Here is a 22,758-nt window from a genome sequence, read left to right as displayed (position 1 = left end):
ATAGTGTAGACAGGAAAGTAGGGGTTGGAAATGGTTTCAGAAAATGGAAACCTTGTCTCTGACACTGTATTTGTGTTTTAACTGGAACACTGTATTGACCAATCAGAAACCAGAAACAAGATGGTCTGTTTTACAACATGTAGTAATTTATTCTTAATTCGAGACGTCGAAAACAAATCACGAAGACTTGATCAATGCCATCACTGAATGAATTGCGATTAAATGCCATTAGATTATTATTACTATTATTAGTGTTTTTATTGTTTTTGTTGTGATGATCATCAGCGTAAATGAAAAGATAGGCGACCCAGATGTTAATTTGGTCTCACATTGAGCTGTTGTATCAGGTATATTATGACAATGGCTGAGTTGCATTTGGCTCTGCAGCAGGTGAAGATTGAGTTTGGAGGGGGATTGGCTTTGTGGGGAATAACTGATAATTGATTGAGCAGCAGCATATTCTTGGGGACTCAGCTAAGGCAGGTTTGGGTAAATTGGGTCGTTAGTTGTTCTTGACATGTGCACATGTGACAATGCGAGCAGGTACGCCGTATCGACTTATTGCTCATTGTCATGTGAGTCCCAGGATTATTTTCAGTTGCGTTTCGCCATGCCGACGCTTTTTCCCGTTCCGTTTTGTTGTAATTCCAATATGTGAAACAGGTGCTTGGTGATGAGGACAAATGATTTGCAATATGTTTGGGTTTTGTCCGATGTGCACCTCCATCTCTTTCTCCTCTCCGCCGGAGCTCGGAGCGAGACATAGACAAGGCTGGCCTCTGCTGGAAGGGGGGCGTCAGCGCAAGCAGCCGATTGCAAAAGGAGAAGTGCTTTGCTCTCATAATGGGGTCAGTGGCTCCCAGAGAGATGCGTCTCCTCGCTCAAGAGCCCTCCTCGTGCGCGTCTCCTCTCTGTTCCACGCAGGAGGGGCAGGAAAAGAAAGGGAGAGAGAGGCCGGGATGGAAAGAGAAGGAGGACGCGAGACGCTCATCCCCTGACAGGCTGCCATTGATTCGGTCTGGGGTTTTAAGACCCAGTGGTTTGGCCTTCCTCGGATGGAACTGCCCATCCCTTTCGCCAGCAATCATTTGCAAAATATGTGCACTAAGATAAGAGGACGAAGAATGAGAAGAAGTATTTATCAACGAAAAACCATGTTTAATCCTTCAGATTTGTCTCCCCCTTTCCGTTTTTTTCATATCGGGGCATAAAAACACAGCCTATCTCTCTTGGAGAGATTAATCTGGGAAAGGAGCTTTGAGAGGGAAAGTGGGATGATTGCCGGCTCTTCTCTGGGAATTGGGTTTATGGTCCAGGGAAAAGCATGCGGAAAAGCAGGGCTGCCGAGAGACCGCGGCAACACAATAACCATTTAGCCTGTGCATATCTGCTCCTGTTTAACCCCTCACGCAACGGCTGATTGATCTGTTTATGTGATCCCAGTTTTAGGCCATTTTTCATCCAATTTGCACCGTTATAGCTCCCTTTGTGCACTTCTGTCACAGTGGTGTCTACAGTTGTAAATAAAGCAGACTACACTCTTAAAAATAAAAGTTCTTTACTGGCATTGATGGTTCCATAAAGAACCTTAAACGTCTATGGAAGCTTTCAAATGCACAAAAGGTTCTATAGATCCTCAAAATGTTCTTTTAACTGTTCACTGAAAGGTTCTTTGGGGAACATTGCTTTTTTCTTGTGTATTGGAGAACAAGAAAATACTAGTTCAAATTTCATGTTTCATGTGTTACTTGAGATTTCTTTGTCATTAATTGTGAAATTTACTAGCAGTTTCTGAGTGACAATTGTTTAAATGAGTGTAAATTCTGAAAAATATGGTTCCATGAGGAACCTTCAACATCCATGGAATCTTTACATTGGACAAAAAGGGTTTTTTAGATTATTTAAATGTTCCATATAAAAAAATTGAATTTAAGAAAAGATTTGTTTTGTTTTGTTTACTGAAAGATTCTTTGGGGAACCAAAAATGGTTCTTCTACAGCATTGCTGAGAAACCTAGTTTTGGGAACGTTATTTTTTGTGTTTTGGTGTACATTTTAAAAGAAAATACTGTTTCTGTCTTTCAAAATTTCATGTTTAATTCAGTGTATTGCGTGCTATTTCTTTGGAAGTAATTGTGAAATTTACTAGCAAATTCTGAGTGAAAATTGTTTCTACAATTTTCAGTTTTCCAAATGTTTAATTCTTAAAAATAAAGTGTTTTTATTGCTGTATATGTTACCATGAGGAACCTTTAACATCCATGGAACCCTTAGATTGGACAAAAGCGTTCTTTAGATTATTCAAATGTTCCTTATACTAATAAAAAACAAACATTGTTTTAAGAACTGTTCACTAAAAGGTTCTTTGTGGAAGTTTTACAAGAAAATACTATTTCAGTCTTTCTACATCAAAATTTCATGTTTATTTCAGTGTGTTACTTAGCCATTTCTTGAGTTAAAATTGTACAGTTTCCAGTTCTTCAAAGTGTAAATTCTAAAAAATAAAGTGCTTTAATCAGCATGTATGATTCAATGAGGAACATTTAACATCCATGGAACCTTTAGAATGGACAAAAGTGTTCTTTAGATTATTAAAATGTTCCTTATACTAAAAATAAAATATTATTTTAAAAACTGAAGAGTTTTTTTATGGAACCAAAAATGGTTCTTCTATGGCATTGCTGAGAAATTCCCATTTTGGAACCTTTAGTTTTTCAAGAAAATACTATTTCAGTCTGTCTACATCAAAATTTTAATGTTTAATTTAATGTCTTACTTGCAATTTCTTTGTCTTTTTTTGTGAAATTTACATTGTCTCTACAATTTCCAGTTCTTTAAAGTGTACATTCTTAAAAAATGTTTTCATTGGCATCTGTGGTTCTATGAGGAATCTTTAACATCCATGGAACATTTACATTGGACAAAAGGGTTCTTTAGATTATTAAAATGTTCCTTATACAAAAAAGGTATTTTAAGAACTGTTTACTGAAAATATCTTTGTGGAAACAAAAATGGTTGTTCTACAGCCTTGCTGAGAAATTTCCATTTTGGAACCTTTATTTTTAAGAGTGTTTTAGAGTAAGTTTTACCAGAAAACACTATTTCAGTCTTTCTACATAAAAATGTCATGTTTTTAGATTAAAAGATTTGTTCCTTTAAAAGGTAATTTTAAGAACTGTTCACTGACAGGTTCTTTGGTGAACCAAAAAAGGTGGTTCTATGGAATTGCTGAGAAAATGTAAATGTTCCTTTAAAAAAAGTTATTTTTAAGGAACTGTTAACTGAAAGGTTCTTTGGGGAACCAAAAATGGTTCTTCTACAGCATTGCTGAGAAAATTACAATTTGGAACCTATATTTTTAAGAGTTTTGGAGCTAGTTTTACAAGAAAATTGTATTTCAGTCTTTTTCAACAATTTCATATTTAATTCAGTGTGATACTGGCCATTACTTTGTCATTAATTGTGAACTTTACTAGCAATTGTTTCTACAATTTAAATTTTTAAAGTGTACTTTTGAAGAACCTTAAACGTCCATTGAACGTTATAGTGGAAAAAAAATTCTCTAGATTATCAAAATCTTCCTTATACTAAGATTTTTTTTAAAAAGAAATATTCACTGAAAGGTTCTTTAATGAACCCAAAATTTATCTTTTATGGCATTGCTGCTGCAAAAACACCATTTTGCAATCTTTGTTTTTGTTAAGAATATAATTTGACACAAAACTTGTTTTCTCTCCTTCTTTTCTTCTACAGTTCAGTACAGAGAGTTTTGATATGTTTTTATAAATGTATGTTCCAATCTCAGGAGGCCATAGAACGAGAGCCTCGTAAGACATTATGCCGATTTAAAAGATTCATAAACGTACTCCAGAATAAACAAATCAGTGTTTTTGCATTAGAAACAGAGGACGAACGGTGCGAAAGTGCGGCGCGTGTGCGCGCGGGTGGATGAATGGGATCGCAAGTGCACATGTGCCCAATATTTAATGGGAGGGTGTGGAGAAGAAAGAAAATGGGAAGAAAGGAGGGTGTTCGCTTGTGGCTGCAGAGCTCGAACTCCTCTGTCAAAAGTGGGGCTGCTAGCCTTGAGATGGACGGACAGGCCTGGTGGGTAAATGGAAAGAGAGATGGATAGAGGGAGAGAGCGAAGGAGACGGGTGGAGGTGTGGGCACGTAGCTTATTATTTCTCTCCTCATGTGTTCTCTTCTGTTCCCCTGCAGAACCACACACTGAGCCAGCACGCACAGTGAGACCGGGCCCCGCAGGACTCCCGGTTCAGCCTAGAACCCCGACCCAGGCCCGGTGGGGGAGGAACATTTCAACATCACAGCCAATCAAAGTGTCATTTGCTACTCACATGTAAAACTCTAACGATTCCGCCACCAGGCGCAGCTATTACGAACGGTGGGGAATGAATATTAATGGGATATGCTATTAAAAAAGAAAAGGAGAGAAAAAAAGGAGATGGAGAGAAAAAGGTATTCTACGTGCAGTATTTTTTATCGTCCCTTCTTCCTGGTTGTGTGTTCCTTATTTTCTCCCCGTTTTCTTTTTGCTTTTTCTTGTTTTTTTTTGGGGGGGGGGGGACAAAAGATGAACAAAAAAAAGACCACAACGGATGGAAAAGACACCCTCTGCCTGATTTTAATCTCTAGAAATACATATCTTGTCCTCTGTTGCTTCATGTATCAAACTTCATACGTGCCAATTTTGTTCTTTTCAATGCATATATTCTCAGCCCTTTTTATTTGTCGATTTATTTGTACCTTTTATTTCTTGCAGTAAATAGGTACTTGTGCTGTGCTGTGATTGCTTGCCAGTCGTAATATTTTTCCTTTCTATTATTATTGTTATATATTTTCTTTTTTCTAATTACAGTAAAAAGACAAAAAACATATAAAGAAAAAAAGTAAAAAACATAATGGTTTTGATTGGATTTTCCAGTACATGGGCCTTATGGATGTTGTAAAAATGAATATCATTGATTTCAGTGCAACTGGATGATGTCTGCTTTTTAAATGTGAATTAACCAGATTGCAATAAACTAGTACAGTTGAAAATAAACAAATAAATAAATCATGAATAAAGGGAATCCGTGCATCTGAAGTGAGTGTTCTTTCCAAGCGCAGATAAAGCGTATTGAAGCAGCTCAACTCCTCAGAGTGGCTCTGCTCCCCTGATGCCGTGTGAGCTCTATTCTTCTTGTCATGCTTTCTATTTAACAATAAATATCTGGGAGCTACAGTAATGCTGCTCGTGAAACATACAGATCATGTGCATTTATAAAAACATTTAATGACAAAGATGAAAACTCTTAACAGTTTATAAGATAAATCAATAAATTATCATGCTTTAAATAAAAAATGTGGTAACAAAGTATATAATGAATTTCATACAAATTCAAGTCTACTATGATTCATCTGCAGGAGAGAAGAAAAGTGAGTCCATATTATATCATGGATCACCGTTTTACACAAACCATGAGTCATGCTGCTTTCAAAGTGTTCAATTCAATGCAAGAGTATATGAATCAAAGACTTGAGTCCTTGCCAATTTTCTATGGTGTTTTATATTGTAACATTGAATTAAAACATGAAATCATAAGCAGAATCAGCCACTCTGTTTAAAGCGGACAAAGTGTGATGCTGATTCACCATCACATGAATTCGACTGTAAAATATGACAAATGCAAGAGAAAAAGCAACTGTCATTGGTATACTGCATTGGTTTTAAAGGGAAACATTTGTTTTTATCTTGCATAATAAATGTACAGTTCTGATTGCTGTAAATAAGGAAAAACCCAAAACTGATCATCAGATGATTTAATGCCTGTGACTCACCGAATAAGGGCAGAAACGTCTATTTAAAGTAGCGTTTCTTCTTTTACCAGTGCAGTTTCTGCTTTAATTGCATCCATGTGTTTAAGCAGCTGGTTCAGCCACTGAGTCTCATAACTTGAGCCGGACAGAAGGTCGGTGCTGTTCCCAGAAATCAGCCATCGGAACGCATCGATACACTACGGGCCCCGGGGGGCCTCTGAACCTGTCCGCTTGGGAAACAGGGTTCAGCACACCATCTGAGTAACTCCTAAATACTTGAAAACTTGCATGTGATTTTATAAATCATCCACAAATACCTAATAGTACTAAAAGATGCCCTTAACTAGGCTACTGGTGTTTCAGTTGTGCTGTATTATGAGAATGTGGGTTTCCAAACGAGGCTGTACGTTTGTATTTTGTGGTGGAATTATTTAAAACATTTGAGAATATGTATGTTATATGTATGTCTAGGCGATGCCAATATTCACATCCTCAGAGGGCTTTATAGACCCCCACACAGACACTCAATATGACAAGATAGATTTTCTATGAAACACTACATAATTACTTCATTAAGAAAATTCACTAACATTACCACATTATATAATGCTTAACAGATCATTAGCTAGCTAGCAAGTTAAAAAGTAAATTAATCTTCTCAATTACATGTAAGCATGTGTATGCTGTGTACAATTAATATTTTTTGACATTTGACTGTTAGAAATGATAGTTTTCTTTTCCTGTTTTTGTTGGATATATGCGAAGATGGTCCATTTTTAAAAAATGAGATTAATACATCAATGAAAGATGAATTTATAAGCTTTCCATTGATGTATTGTTTGAGGGTGCAAAAAAAAATATTAAGAAAATCGCCTTTAAATTTGTCCAAATTAAGTTCTTCTTAGCATTGCATATTACTAACCAAATGTTAAGTTTTGATATATTTATGGTAGGAAATTTACTAAATATCTTCATGGAACATCATCTTTACTTAATATCCTAATGTTTTTTGGCATAAAAGAAAAATCGATCATTTTGACCCACACAATGTATTTTTGGCTATTGCTACAAGTATACCCCAACTACTAAAGACTAGTTTTTTGGTCCAGGGTCACATTTTTATATTATATTATATTATATTATATTATATTATATTATATTATATTATATTAATTATATTATCCGACAAAACAAGAAAACAGAAAAAAAACACATGATAGGCGATCATTCATATTATTTTGTATTATATTGTGTCTGTGTTTCAGTACCTCATAATCAAACAAATTAACATAAACATGAGATAATATGATTACCTTATCTGTTTCTTATCAACAGGTAATACAGTAGTCGTTTGTGCTCAAACAAGTCCGCTTTAAGACGCTTGTTTCCCTTATCAGCTTCTCATGATAGACTCGCATGAGTTGCTAGGGACCATCAATAAAATACTGCTCATTTTGTACGATTATAACATTTAACGGACAAAACCCGTTTAAGCAAATACACGAAACGTAACACGAAGTAATAAATATTTAAAACATAACATCGCTGTGTTAATTATATTAATCATCCGAGAGTAACAGATAGTCATTGTAACTGTTGCTTCGCCTCAGCACACAAACAAGCATTTTATGACTGTCCCTAACAGCACTCCACACCAGAGAGCACAAGAAAAGTTTTCCAAATATTCACTTTATTCAGGCTATCGGACAGTTTAAAGACCTGGCTCGGATGCCCCGTGGAGAACGATATATATCAATCATTTAGCTCATGAGATGAAACAAGGTAAATAATTATGGATACGTGTCTGTTTATTGTAGCGAAGACAGGCAGTTCGTGCGTATTTTAGTTCCGGGTGTGTTTCACTAAAGTAGGAACCTCAGTGGGTTTACCAGGAAAAGTGTGTCATTCAGCGCTAAACCTAAACCCATGTGTATTAGTTACTAAATGCAAGATACAAGGTCATTATTAATGCATTTTCTCTGAAAACTGGCCATCATAAGGGACCATGGCTGCGGCGCTCCTGTCAGAGACGGAGATCAGACACCGGTCTATGGCAGAGGAGGATCCGAACGGCAATGAACATGGAGCGGCTGCGCGCAGCACCGCGCCTCGCTGGGGACCGCAGCATGCCGGGGCCCGACAGCTCGCCAAGCTTTACTCTCCGGGTAAGACAAGCACATCGGGTGTCATTAAACAGCTTTGTCTTTATATGAATAGTGTTTCTACTGTTCACGCTGCAGCATCATAGGGCCACACTAATGCCAGGAAACGTGCGCACTGTCACACACACAATTTATGTGTAGCTTTGTGCATAGAGAGGTCAGTTTGAAATCAATAACATGTGACAGCAACGCATGAATGACATTAACATATTATAATGAATATTTGTGCTTGTATAACATCCTGCTGCACACATAAGACTTCCTAGTTATGGGTTGCGTGTTGTGTAGTTGCTACTTTGCAAAACCTGTAACACAGTTTGTTCAAACCAATAGAAGTAAATGACACTAGAAATTGTACCTGTCCTGTGTTGAGAAGAAGAGAATCATTTGCTCTTCACTTTAAAAAATACTATTTTTCCCTTATTGAAACAAAACAGAGATGCTTGGCAGTCTTTTTCGGTAAAATGAAAGGGAATTGTGTCAATCTACCTTGAGTAAATGATGGCATATTTGTTTTGGGTGAACTGTTTATGATTTGCTGTACAACAGTTATGTATTTATAGACTTGGAGATGTTTGTTTCATATTTGGTTCTTATGAATAATAGCTTTTTAAGTTGCTTTTTGATAAGTGCATATGCATATATATACATTGGAAATATTATAGATTTTTTTGTTAACACTTTACAGTAAGGTGTCATTTGTTAACATTAGTTAACGTGTTACCTAACTTGATCAAACAATAAATTATACATTTATTACACTGTTTATTAATCTTTATTAACGTTAGTTAATAAAAAAATACAGTTGTTCCTTGTTTGTTAATGCTAGTTCACAGTGCATTAACTAATGTTAACAAACAGAACTTTTTAATAATGCATTAGAAAATGCTGATATTAACAAACTATGAGTAATAAATGTTGTAAAAGTATTTTTTTAGTTCATGTTAACTAATGTAGCTAACTAATGTTAACTCATGAACCTTATTGTAAAGTGTTACTGATTTTTCTTATTCGAAGAGTTTATTTGCAAAAAGAGGTAGCTTTTTTTATTTCAAGAATCCTGTTTTTTTATGTTAACATGGTTTTTATTGCGTTATTTATTTATTGCTATTTTTACGTAATCACAATAACCTGACTGCAGTTTGACTGTGATTAGTTGGAATGCACAATAAAAAAAAACATGAAAATTATCTGTCTTTGCAAACAAACTCTTCATTTATTTATTTATTTTTCAATTTGAATATTAGAATAATAGATATATTCGAATAATATTTTTTTAAAGATTAGAGATATATGGAAAAGTCATGATCATTTATAGACACTCTTATTTATTTCTTGATCCTTTTAAAAACATTTTACACAAACAAGTGTAATTATTTATATCTCGAATAAATTTCTTTAAGGAAACATTCTCCATAAAAAATAATAGGATTATGGTCAAACTTTTCAATAAAGCCTAATTAGTTAACGTTAGTTACTACATTGCTAACATTAATGAGCAAACCATACAGTCAAACCAAAATTTATTTAGACACCTTCAACATTTCTCACAATATCACAGTTTATTCACTGTAGTTTAGAAAATGGAAATAAAATATTGACAAGAACTCAAGAGTTAAACTGTGTCAGGACAAATTCATCTTGATAATGTCAGATAACTTTGATAGAAAGATATGCAACAAAACATGGTCAGGTCAAAGTGTCAAATCAAATATTTGGTCCCACATTTTTATCAGTGTTACTAGTAGTCCACTGTTTGAATTTTTGGGTATAATATTTTACTATCCTCACTTACATTAATACACTATAGTGTCCTGCACCAACTAGTAAAACAAATGTAATATTATATCTGGTGTCTGAATAATTTTTGGTTTGATTGTAAGTTGCAATATTTATTTATCTTAGTTAATGTTACTTAATCAAAAAATACAACTGTTCGTTGTTCATTAAATACTATTAATAGATGCAAATTATTTACTTTTTATTAACTGATAAGTTAACATTAAGTTAAAAGCTTTGGTATTTTTCTTTGTTACTTCATGCTAACTAATGCAGTTCAAAAATAGAGCCTTATTATAAGTGTTGCAATGTAACGCTTATAATAAAGTGTTATGATTTTAAAAAATAAAGCATGTAATAATCTAGAATGACATTTTGATGTTTCTAGTTACTAAAGATCTTTGACAAGCTGTGCTCTTACTGATATTTTTTATTTGACCTGAGTCCGCTGTGGGGAGTCTGACACGGAACACCAAATAAACAAATTAATGCATGTTTCAGATTTGACTTGATTCCACTTTTGGCCTAATGGAAAACAGCTCCATCTCTGCACATCATGAGCCGGAGATCAACAGCGTTAGGAAAAGCCTTTAACCCCCAACCCCACCATGCCATCCTTCTACCCCCCTACTAAAACTAGATTTAGCATTGAAAGTCCCCCTCCACTGTCCTCTAGCTGCAGAAGCAGTCTCATTGTGTCATGGGACGCTTGTAGTTTGCAGCTGCAATTAAAACTACATCGATTTAACTCAAAATGCTATTAAGAATGATAATGACCACTCCATTTTCTTTGGCGACGCACCCAGCGCGTTAAGCATGTGCTACCACCGGCACGTCCAGCATGTAAATTACTTGGCCATGTTGAGAACGTTTGAGAGAAGTTTTGCGAGGTTAATAAGATAATGTTGTGATGCATCTCTCTGTGAATGGGGGGAGGGGGGTTTGGTGGGATTGTGGATGGGATTTTTGGATGAGCTCAGTCGAGTTTAGTATCCACCAGCTGTGAAGTGCATGTCGGAGAGGCTTATCTGTGGGATTCTCAAGGAAAGTACGCTGGGATTGTTGTTTTGCTTGTGCTGCGGTTTGCATGCTGTTTGCAGTTGTAATTACCACACTTTCAAAGTTTATCGCCCATGACATACAGGATTGTGGTTGAGAGAAAAATTATATTTCATACTATTGCAATATTTTACCATTATATTTTAACTTTTTTTTTAAATATACCACCTTTCAAAAGTCTTAAGTCGTTTAGGGTCACCAAGGTTGCATTTATTTGAGCCAAAATCCAGTACAAACAGTAATATTGTCAAATATATATTATTACAATTTAAAATAATTGATTTCTATTTTAATATATTTCAAAATGTGTTTTATTTCTGTGGTGGCAAATCTGAATTTGTAGCAATTTCTTGCTTATTGTAGCAAATTTTTTGCTTATTATTAATGTTTTTCTTGTTTCTTAGTATTATCAAAATATTTTTCTGCTTAATAATTTTGTGAAAATTGATTTTTTTTTCAGGATTCTACGATGAATAGAAAGTTGAAAAGAACAGAATTATTTGAAATATAATTTTTTTGTATCGTTATAAATGTCTTTACTGTCCATTTTAATCAATTTAGTGTATCCTTGCTGAATAAAGGTATTAAGATATTTTCAAAAATTACCACCATTAAGAGCTAGTCTTTAAAAAGACAAAAAGCTCCCTGAATTATTTCAGATTCCTATTTGAATTTAAGGGTGTGTTCATAATTGTCATATTTGGTTCAATTAAAACGAACTCTGGTGCAATTGCTCTGTTAGTGTTGTTCATTTAAACGAACACTCCACTTTTTTTGGAAATAGCCTCATTCTCCAACTCCCCCCGAGTTAATAAGTTGATTTTTACCGTTTTGAAATCCATTCAGCCGTTCTCCTGTTCTGGCGATGTCACTTTTAGCATAGCTTAGCATAGATCAGGGATCATCAAATCTGGACCTCGAGATCCATTTTCCTGCAGAGTTTAGCTCTTACCCTAATCAAACACACCTGAGCATGCTAATCAAGGTCTTCAGGATCATTAGAGAATAACAGGTAGGTGAGTGTGATCAGGGTTGGAGCTAAACTCTGCAGCGCATTGGACCTCCAGGGTAAGATTTGGGGAACCCTGGCATAGATCATTGAATCCTATTAGACCAATAGCATCGTGTTCAAAAATGACCAACGAGTTTCCATATTTGTTGTATTTAAAACTTGACTCTTCTGTAGTTATATCGTGTACTAAGACCGGTGGAAATGCAAAGCTGCGAGTTTCTAGGCTGATAAGATTAGGAACTACACTTCCATTCCAGCGTAATAGTCAAGGAAGTTTGCTGCCGTAACATGGCCGAAGCAGGCGGAGTATTATCAGAAATGAGTTCCCAGCTAGTTTAGCATTTGCACATGTGCTGCGTGGTATTACTGCTCCTGCTTCAGCCTTATTACGGCAGCAAACTTCCTTGACTATTACGCCGGAATGGAAGTGTAGTTCCTAATCTTATCAGCCTAGAAAATTGAAGCTTTGCATTTTCCACCGGTCTTAGTACACGATATAATTACAGAAGAGTCAAGTTTTAAATAGGACAAATATCGAAACTCGTTGGTCATTTTTGAACGTGATGCTATTGGTCTAATAGGATTCAATGATCTATGCTAAGCTATGCTAAAAGTGATATCGCCAGAACAGGAGAACGGCTGAATGGATTTCAAAACAGTAAAACCCAACTTATTAACTCGGGGAGAGTTGGAGAATGAGCCTAATTCCAAAAAAAGTGGAGTGTTCCTTTAAGTAAGTGTGAACACTGCGATCCGAACCCTGGTGCGCACCAAACAAGCAGATTGAGACCGCTACAAAGAGGAGTCTTGGTCTGCTTCCAAATGAACTCTGGTGCGGTTCAAATGAAATATGAACGCAACATGGACTAAATACTTCTAAATGAACCAAAAACAGGAAGTAATGACTAGATACAATGCTATGTGACATGATTTCATGAAGGGAACAAGCAGTGCATCCAAAACAAAATGAGCAAAGGGGAAATGTGGAGCAACAAGGTGGTAAAGTGGCTTTTATGAGCTCTCTCTGAGTTTGCAGGTGGTGAAAATAAAATCATATACATGCAACAATGAGCATGCTTAGTCCAGTGGACAGCATTAGGTGTACTCGATGCTCAGTCAAACGCACCTTTTTCTTTTGTTTGAAGGGGTTTGGTGAGTTCCGTCACAAAATGCCAGTGTGAACATTAAGTGGACTAGGACCAAAGGTATCATTTTGCTTTTTGGTCCAGACCAAATGAACCAAATGAACCGAACTATAAGTGTGAACACACCCTTAATTGTGTTAGCAAACAGGATATTAAAAACGCATTTTGAACTTGAATGTACAGTAGTTCAATTAAAATTAATTGAAATTCAACTATACCTATCTGATCTCATGATGAAAACATACCTGTGTCTTTTTTGCAAGATGCGAAATATGTACCAATAAGTACATATCACTGCAGTTTCCAACAGAAATGAACACTAGAGGTGGTACAACAATGAGCACTTAATTGTTTTTGTAGACATTGTTACAACTCACTGTTTTGCTTTCCGCACATAACAAGCTTGCTCTGTAGCTCAATCGGCACGGAATTGGACTTAGGATGCGGAATCCTTGGGTACGAATCCCGTGAAAAATACGACTCACGATGAAAAAGCTGAAAGATTCGAGATTGAAAAACAAGCTAAAATGGCATGCTTGGAATTGTTTACATCACATTTGCTTTTGTTCATACTATTGGGTAGGTTTAGGTGAAGTGTGAATTGTACGTTATTTTAAAATATCATGAACATTAGTTGCAGCACCACTCAATGAACATTTCAAGTCAGAACTGCGTTGACACGTATAAAACCAACGTCACATAAAACGTACCATATGTATGTTCATCTGTTCCGGAGAGACAAAAGATCACTCTTTTAGCACCACTCAATGGACATTTTACATCGAATATGGCAAGAAACGTACATGGCGGTACATATTTCGCATCTTGTGGAAAAAGTTCCCACAGGTACGTTTTCGCCATGAGATCAGGTTAAACTTTAGTTTGTAGTAAACTGGAAAGGCAAGTTTGTTGCCACAAATTTTAATTGTTTTGCTAAAAGTCTTAAAGTCTGAAGATTTATAGACCTTGCAGAGAAGAGAAATGGATAAATTGATTCAAGATAAGTGTGAGCTACGGCCAATCAGATTTCAGTTTAGTGCATTTGAACGGAGGCTTGGAATCTTAGATTTATGTTTGTTTCTGAAGAATTTCACACCATGTGGTTCTGAAATGCTGATGACTCATGGCTCGCTTCTTGCAGGGATCGAACCATCAACCTTGTGGTTAACGTTCCTGAATCTTTAATTACACCACACCACACCCAAACGGTCTTGTCCACCCCAAACCCTGTATATTTCATTTAATTTGATTCTTTATCCACAAAAAGGGCCATAGTCTTGGAATCCAATGGAGACCATTGACTTCTTCTGATGGAATTCAGCTGGCTTGAGCTGATGCTGAACTGCGGTCCATCTGGAGAGGCCATGGAGAGCAGAGGGTTGAGCCACAGAATATAATGTCAAGGATGCTAAAAAAGCAGACGCTCCGGAGGCTTGTCTGAGGCTGGTTTGTGCCTGCGCGTGTCTGAGATGAGGTGAGCGGGAATGGCGTTTGGAAGTGTTGAGGCTTACTGGTGAAAAGGGATTGATGAGGCTTCAGTCTGCTCAATGAAGCCTCCGGCTCATTACTGTAACCCCAGGACAGCGAAACAGCTGGACGCCTCTCCCCACCATATGTCTGCGTGTCATGCACCACTGACTGCTCTTTGTGCTTCTTATCCCACTTTACAGATTCGCCGCAAAGTAAACAGGATTTACAGGCTACTTTCTGTTTCCCCCATCGCCTCTGCCAGCCGCCATGCTCTGGTTACCGGGGCGCTTGCCGCGTGCGTGCGTCAGTGTGTGTTCCAGAGAAAAAGAGATCAATATAGTATTACATCGCAAGATCTAGTTTCCTATGCAGTCAGCGATCTTGACTCCAATTGGTTTAGTCACTTCTTATTTGTGTCAGGGTGATGTCTTGACTACAGAAAAGCTTGAACTGTGCGCAAAGTGGAACGATACGGGGTGTAAATGGGTGGACGACACTGTAGACACACTGACCTACAAGTGTGAATGTGATTTTAAGCTTATCAGCTGTCAAACACCGCTATATTTATTTATGGTAGCAATCCTGCAGATAAGCCAACAATGTGTCAACACTGCACACCAGGAGCGTTACTCTTCTTTGTGTCTGAATCCGTTCCGCCATAACACTCTACTCGGAGATACATTCCTGTTATGCACGCACCTGTATGTTTTTTTAATGCATCAATTGATTCTTCCACCTGCAGGCTTTGAAGTTCATGTGAAACTTTATGCAATTCAACAGCATATATATTGTTATCCTTAATCTTTCTGCATGGAAACAAAGTTGTATTTCCAAGGCACAGGGTTGATATTAGGGCTGAGATTGACATCGATTTGATTCAATTCTGAATCACAAGCTTTCAATTTGATATTGATTTTTTTTTTAAATATTAGGTATAGTACATGCCAAATTTTCTCAATGAAAAAAAAACCTCAACTAGTGCTGTAAAATTTACATAAGATTCAGCTGGTACTACATTACTATAAAATTGAACATTAAAATTAAGCGATTTGTATAAAATAAATTACACTCAATTAAGTTTTTATAATAATAAAGTTACAGATGCATAATTATATTTCTACTCCAATTACTTTTTTGAAATATAAACATTTAAGGGTGGCTGTCATAAAAGCATTTATTCAGGTTTTATTCAAACATAAATTAAACATTGAAAAACAGTAAAAATGACTATAAGCCCGTTTCCACTGCAGGAACTTTCCCCAGGAACTAGAGAATTTTGGACGGTACCAGGTGTGTTTCCACCGCAAGAACCAGGATCTTAGTTGCGGGTATAAATTTGCCCCTCAGGACGTCCCTGCTTGCGAGGTAGTACTTCTTCAAAGCTCCAGAACTTTTGGGGATGGGACTTGGGCGCTGAACATGCTGATTGGTTGAGTTCACGCAGCAATGTATTTCAACCACCATTTATTTGCATAATTTTCAATTCAAAATATTACTGTTATTGTGTCATGAAATGTAGTTTTAAGAGTATTTCAGGAGAGAATGTGGTTGTTTGAAACTCAAATTTGCTGTTTGTTTATAAAGACAGTTTCTATTTGAAAATGTGCTTTGCCGATGTCGGAGATGTGAGCTCCAGGCGATCACTGGGCACTCTGTGCTCATGTATCCCACTGAGAGCGCCTCACCTCAGCTAGTCCTTCTGTCATTTACCGCTGACTCTGAAATCTCTGTAGTGGTTAAACATGAGATAAAATTGACAACGTAAAGAGGCAGTGGTGTTGATATAATTTCGTTTTATTGTAATGTGTGTACGTGTCGCATCATACATACCATATTTCATTTTATTGTAAATACAGTGAGGAAAATTGCAGTAGCCCAGGCAAGCTGACTGATGTTATCAAGTACGCTGTTCCATTTGCAGGATTACTGGACTTGCGTCGTCCCGTTACCGGGAGTTCATACTCCCGAGTCAAACTTGCGAATTCCAAACTACCAAGGACGCAAGTCCGAAAGTCATGTGCAGTCCTAAATCACCAGGTTATGCCGAGTTCAGACTGCACGATTTTCAAAGCAATCGCGTCACAGATGTTTTCACACTGCATGACTATCTGGGGTAGCATTCCGTCTCTGCTGTGTTCACACTGCACGATGGATCGGCGACAGGGGGTTTCACACTGCATGACTTCACAATAGGAAGAGTTGCCGACAACTTTGTCCCGGTCCGCAAACTACGTCTCACAACCAAACACACGCGAGAAGTGACACGCGAAAAGAAGCCGAAGCTATTCTTGTTGATATTGTGGTCTATACCTTCGTAACTCCTCCCCCAACTTCCCGCTGACCTGGATGTTGCTGTCTCATTGGCTGTAGGTAATCGCTGATGTGATTTTCAGTCAGATCACCTTTCACACGGCATGATTTTGAATCGTCCAGATATTTAGCATGCCAAATATCTCACGAGTGTCGGCGACACGTCGGCGATTCTCTCAGATCGCGTCTTTGATAGTTCACACTGTCTGATTGTCACTCACGTGAACGAGCACCGATTTGCCTGTGATTTCGGGCATTTGTCGGAGATTTCTCAAAACCTGTTGGCGAGTCAAAATCTGGGCTAAAATCATGCAGTCGGAACTCGGCATTATTTGCCTAATCTTCATGGTACTTTAGACCGCGATAGAAACGCAGACAGCAACAGGTCTGGGGAAAAAAATGTTCCTGAGAAAAATTGTTCCTGGTAATTTCGGTGGAAAAGTGGCTTATGTTATATGGTGCCTATATTTAGCAAAATGCTCCTCTCTGGTCACCGAATATGTTTGTTTCTGAGGTAAATGTGACAATACGTGACATTGTTTACTGCTGTTATCGATGTCTTTGCATGGTTCAAACACTGATTTAGCAATTACATGAGACTGGATATGAATTTAGGTAAGTTGTACTCTTTCTTTTAACACCTTCAGATGTTTATCCATGCTTTTTTTGTCACTCCACATTAAATGGAGCTAAAACGGCATTTATTGTTTGAAAACTGTAATAAAATGGACAGAATTTGAAATCTGAGACTGTTTCATATCAAAAGTAACAAAGCACAAAGCTATATAGTAATTAATTGGTTGGGAGCTACTCTTAAATGTTACATTCATTAACTGAAAACTAGACTAACTGATTCTTGGGATTTAGGAATCGATATACTATAGTTCACTAGTTCGCTTTTGCATATAATAAACAGCGTAAAAGTTAAGCGTGTTTGGCATGCTGTCCGGGAGAGGGCTCTGAGCTCGGTAGTCATTCCCGAGCCCGGGGCACTCCCCCTGCCCAGGGAGAGGGGTCCGAGCTCGGCCTTTGGCCCGAACCCAATAGCGCCCCCCCCCCCCCTTTGCTGGAGGTGAAGAAAAATAAAAGGGGGGGGGGGGTGGGAGGGATGCTGGAATCAGAGATAGCTGAAGGTAGGACTGCTTGGTTATTTAAAGGGACTGTAGTAATTGGATAGGGAGAGTGATTGGATAGGGAGTGATTGCTGATGATGAATTGGCCGTGTTAATTATCTGCGCGAGCTCCTCCTGAAATTTGTTAATGAAACATCACTTATGTAAAAATGAGAATCGATTGAAATCGAGAAATTGCTTTTTTTTTTTCTTTTTTTTTTTTATACCCAGCCCTAGTTGATACAGTGAACGCTTTTGTTGATGAAATAATCACAGGTTTTGCCAACGTTTACAATGCCGCCAAATCTTAATAAAAAATAAATAAATAAATTGTTGTTTTCCTTTTTTAAACTTATTTTTATCTTTACTACTCATGTATGGGCAGAAAAAAAAAATCACACTACACTATTGTTAAATGATCTCTTTCAGATTACCCCAATGCTAAACGACACGTAAAAACAAAACAAACTATGGTTGTTTTATTTTGGTTAGATTGTCTCTTAATGTAAGTGGATAGTTCCAACCAGAATAAACTGCAGTATGTAGACCATCTGCCAGTTTCAACAAACCCCTTAAGTTACAAAAAACTAAGTGATCAGATGTTTACAATTATAACTCTGCTTTTCTTAACCGGTGAGGTTGTGGACAGGTTTTTTGCAAAGGCTACGGCAAGTCTGACCTCTTGAAATCCAGCTGTTTGCCTTTCCTGTCACTTAAAGTCATGACCTCAAGCCCTAGATCAGTCTGAGGGCATCTGGTGGCCTTGGAGATGGAAATTTACTGAAGAAATTTACACTGAGTGTCTTTGGGTCGCAGCTGCTATGTCTACCTTGAACCCTGTGATCTTAGGTTCACTCCCCATCACTCTCTCTTGATTATGTAATCTCAGACTGACTCTAAATGCCGTGGCTGTTTCATCTGTCCTTTCAATGTAACTCCAGTATGTAGGGGAAGTGGAAGCAGTTCTAATAAGCATTTGGAAACTTTCAGAGCCATTTTTGGAGTGATTTTTGGTGAATGTATGATGTCAGTTCATACAGATGTTCACGCAGATGTGCTAGCAGAATAACCACTGGTGTATTTCATCATATCAAATAGGAAAATACACTACCACAAGAGTCTGGGGTCAGTACAGTTTTTTTTTTAAAGAAAATTATACTTTTATTCAGCAAGGATGCATCAGATTTATTCAAATATAGGATAGAAGGACATTTATAATGTTACTTTCTATTCATCAAAGAATCCTGATAAAATATCACTGTTTTCACAAAAATATCAAAAAATATTTCCATTGTTCTGCACCCGTTATCTTTGTTATGAGAGCTATAGTAACAGAGACGCTGCAACATTTCCATGTAAGAAGTAAAAGTTACACAAGAGCCTGTGCCAAAAGGAAGCAGTTGATCTTTCGGCTTGCTGCCTTGTAGGCAAATTCTCCGGTCTGTGGCGCAGGGCCAGGGGTGTGTGTTACAGCACAGAGAGGAGACCGGGCCACGGAGTAGAATGAGACACCAGACACGTCTGCTTGACACTGAGCATAACCCTGCCTTTAGTCCCGCTGCACCACATACTGTACAACGTATCCAAACACACCCACAATCCATCTTTCATCACTCAATCCATCTTTCACACCACATACAGTATGAGAAAGTGATTATATTAGGTTGTAAATACATTGGTTAAAGTGTAATCACTTTTTAGAATGCATTATAAAAGTTTACTGATTAACTTTGCAATGAAAACTGAATGAGTTGACATTGAATTCCTGTAAGATGAATCAATGAATATACACTGTCTTTCAAAAGTTAATGTTCAGTATTTTCTTAAAATGATACTTTTATTTAGCAAGGGTGTTTTTAATTCATCAAAAATGACAGGGATAGTTTGCCCAAAAATAAAAAAAATTACCACATGGTTTACTCACCCTCAAGCTATTCTAGGTGTATATGACTTTCTTCTTTCAGATGAATACAGTCAGTTATATTAACAAATGTCCTGGTTCTTCCAAGCTTTATAATGGCAGTGAATGGGGGTTGAGATATTAAAGGGATAGTTCACCCAAAAATGAAAATTTGATGTTTATCTGCTTACCCCCAGGGCATCCAAGATGTAGGTGACTTTGTTTCTTCAGCAGAACACAAACGTAGATTTTTAACCCAAACCGGTGCAGTCTGCCAGCCATATAATGGCAGTGGATGGGCCCCAGACCTTTAAAAGTAAAAAAAAACAAAAAAAAACATGCACAGACAAATCCAAATTACACCCTGCGGCTCGTGAGGATACATGTCTTAAGACACAAAACGATCGTTTTTTGCGAGAAACTAAACCGTATTTATATCATTTTTTACCTTTGAATGTTAGAATGTTAGTGTTTGATTTTAAAAATACACCTTCTCAATATTACTTTTGAGGAAGTTTATGTTTAAATAGAAGATAAGGTCTTTAAGCTATATGTTTTGAGAAATTTAGGGCTGAATTAAAGTGATTTGTGTTGTGTTGAGTGACATCATTCCATACACAACCACAAGTTGGACTCATAACATTCCAATGAAAATGTTACAGAAGCTATAGATCTGTTTATATATTCACCCTAATACTGTTGCAAACTTGTATGTTGTGAAACACATACTGTTAGGAGATGTTTAGCAGAATGTCCACACTTCTTTTTGCCATACAATTAAAGTATATAGTGACTAGGGACACTATGACAGGACTTCTGCATTGTACTTAGTCTTGTGAAGCCATGCTAAAGTTTTATCATAGACCAGCGTTTCTCTCTCTGCCACAGCTGTGAAATTCCATTTGTGCGTTTTAATATTCAAATATGGTTTGTTCTGATCTTGACAGACTATTTTGATGGTGCAAAACACCGCTTTCAATTCATATTCACAGTATGGAAAAGAGAACCTTTACAGTCTGCTAAACCTAAATCATTCAGGTTTGAAAGAACAGGAATTAAGTTTATAATAGTTTTACAAGGGTCAGATGTGTTGAGTCTTCTGGTGGTACATGACATTTATGTACTACTACTAGAAAATATTTCTTTCCATGAAGTAGCAAAACTTTTCAGACTTCTCAGAGTGTCGGTTCTTAAATTACACTCTGGTTCTTGCAGATTCTGTCCTCTCTTGTGGCAAACTGCAGACTCTAGCTAATGGTCTGTGCAGTCTGATGACCGCAGTTTTTCTTGCTAAAGCTGCTGGATGCAGCTTTCACTGATTTAGAGAGCCGAACACCTCTGGGTGCACAGCTACTCTAATCTCATAGTCGCTTTCTGACTGCAGAACTATTGCATTTCTAACTCGGTTCCTCTTGAAGTTCATTCACACCGGCCCAATCAAACACTTAAAGTTGCTTAGCCATGTAATCTTATTAGGCCCGACCCACTGCCAGGCCAACACTGCCCCCTGGCAGCACCGGAGCCCAATCTTTAATGCTTTTTCTTTTCTTCCCTTACTCAGTGGAGTCTGACCTGCTGTATAATTTATCCCGCCTTCCCATTGAACTCACACCGCGTTGACCCCGTCATGCCTGCCGAGTGCTCTTGGCTCTCGTACGCTGACCATGGGGTCAAAAGGTCACAGGTTCAAGGTTCTGTACGGCTAGCTCATCGCCGCACACTTGAGCCGATCTTGTGACACCTGGTGACCCAGGCGGCCGTGAAATGTTACGCAAAACTTATAGTATTGGTCTGGCTTTCACTGCGCCACTCTGTCCAGCATGAACTGCACACCGGCAGCGTAAACAAAAGCAAAGTGGGCTCTCAAGGGGAAAGAGGGAGAGAAGAAAAGAGAGGGAGACGGAGAGACGAGGAGGAGGGGAACCTGGCTACCTGCAACCTCTCCTGCTGGGCTTCTCAATTATACACACACCAGGGCAGCTAAATGCATTAGGACCTCAGCTGTATACATGATACAAAACCGGATTCGCTCACTCAAACACACACACAAAGTCGAGGGCTTTTGGGACGGGGGGGGGTCAAATGCGGCAGGATGTTAACGGCGCGCACCGAAAATTGTCTCTTTTGCATGCCTACACGCACATAGAAGCGTACCAGGGCGCCCAAATACATTTGGACTGGAACCACACAGCCTGTTATTAATATTTGATGGAGTTCTCCATCAGCTTTTTCTGTGTGAATTCAGGTGGTTTGTGGCAGTTGGGGACAGGGACAGTGGGTGAGCCGTATAATTACTATTATCTAAATTCCATTTCTGAACGCGGCCCTTCCCGCGCCGTCCTCAATCAGCGCTGTATTTAGTATGGAGTTCTCGGTGAAGTGGCTCCGCTGTGAATTTTCAATATTTAAAATCCACTCTCTGCATTTTAATCCCTTTCTCCCTTATTAATGAATTTCAATCTAAAGGCCATAAACCTGCTTAACTCTTTGCGGAACCGAGGTCAGCGGTTCGGATTCTAGTCTGTAACGTAAAGATGTGAGAAACATGATTTTCGAGTTTGCGGGGCGACGTGTTTCATTCAATCTGTCTGTCCTGACTGATTGCGTACAACCTCTCGTCGTGACCTTCAGCGCTCGTCACTCTGGAGATTTGGAGATATTAAAAGGTAGCGTGTGTGAGTGTGTGTGTGTGTGTGTGGGGGGGGGGGGGGTCTCAGGGGTCGCTCTTTCCTAAGCCTGTCATCTGTGGCCCTTATCAGGGTCGGTCTGACTGGGTACACACACCGAAACGCATAAATGTGTCTACCTATCTCCCTCTAAACCAGTAGGAATGGGGAACGTATGGAAGCCTGTTTTCGCAACTGAATAAAAAATAAAAAAAAAGGCTATTGTGACATATCAGTTTTTTTTTTACTCCCCAGAACTGGACTTTATAACATTTGCAATTGGGAGTATATATCACAATTCTGAAAAATAAGTCAGAATTGCAA

At 37.9% G+C, this 22,758-nt stretch overlaps 2 protein-coding genes across 4 annotated transcripts in view; both read left to right on the top strand.

Moving 5' to 3' along the window:
• The window catches only part of znf423 (zinc finger protein 423), a 198,589-nt gene extending 193,497 nt beyond the window's left edge, over nucleotides 1–5,092 (top strand). For all 3 annotated transcript variants that reach the window (XM_073850931.1, XM_073850930.1, XM_073850929.1), the window contains one exon: nucleotides 4,221–5,092. In XM_073850931.1, coding sequence (XP_073707032.1) covers nucleotides 4,221–4,250 — 30 coding nt within the window. In that variant the 3' untranslated portion in view covers nucleotides 4,251–5,092. The remainder of the gene's footprint in view (nucleotides 1–4,220) is intronic.
• Nucleotides 5,093–7,461: 2,369 nt separating this feature from the next.
• LOC141345691 (plasmanylethanolamine desaturase 1) overlaps nucleotides 7,462–22,758 on the top strand; it is a 39,284-nt gene continuing 23,987 nt past the window's right edge. The window contains exons 1-2 of the mRNA XM_073850581.1: nucleotides 7,462–7,601; nucleotides 7,820–7,984. Of these exons, the coding sequence (XP_073706682.1) occupies nucleotides 7,592–7,601; nucleotides 7,820–7,984 (175 nt within the window). The 5' untranslated portion in view covers nucleotides 7,462–7,591. The remainder of the gene's footprint in view (nucleotides 7,602–7,819; nucleotides 7,985–22,758) is intronic.

Source organism: Garra rufa, chromosome 11, assembly GCF_049309525.1.
Source record: "Garra rufa chromosome 11, GarRuf1.0, whole genome shotgun sequence".
Classification (NCBI taxonomy): Eukaryota; Metazoa; Chordata; class Actinopteri; order Cypriniformes; family Cyprinidae; genus Garra; species Garra rufa.
This window is presented reverse-complemented; position numbering and strand designations above follow the sequence as displayed.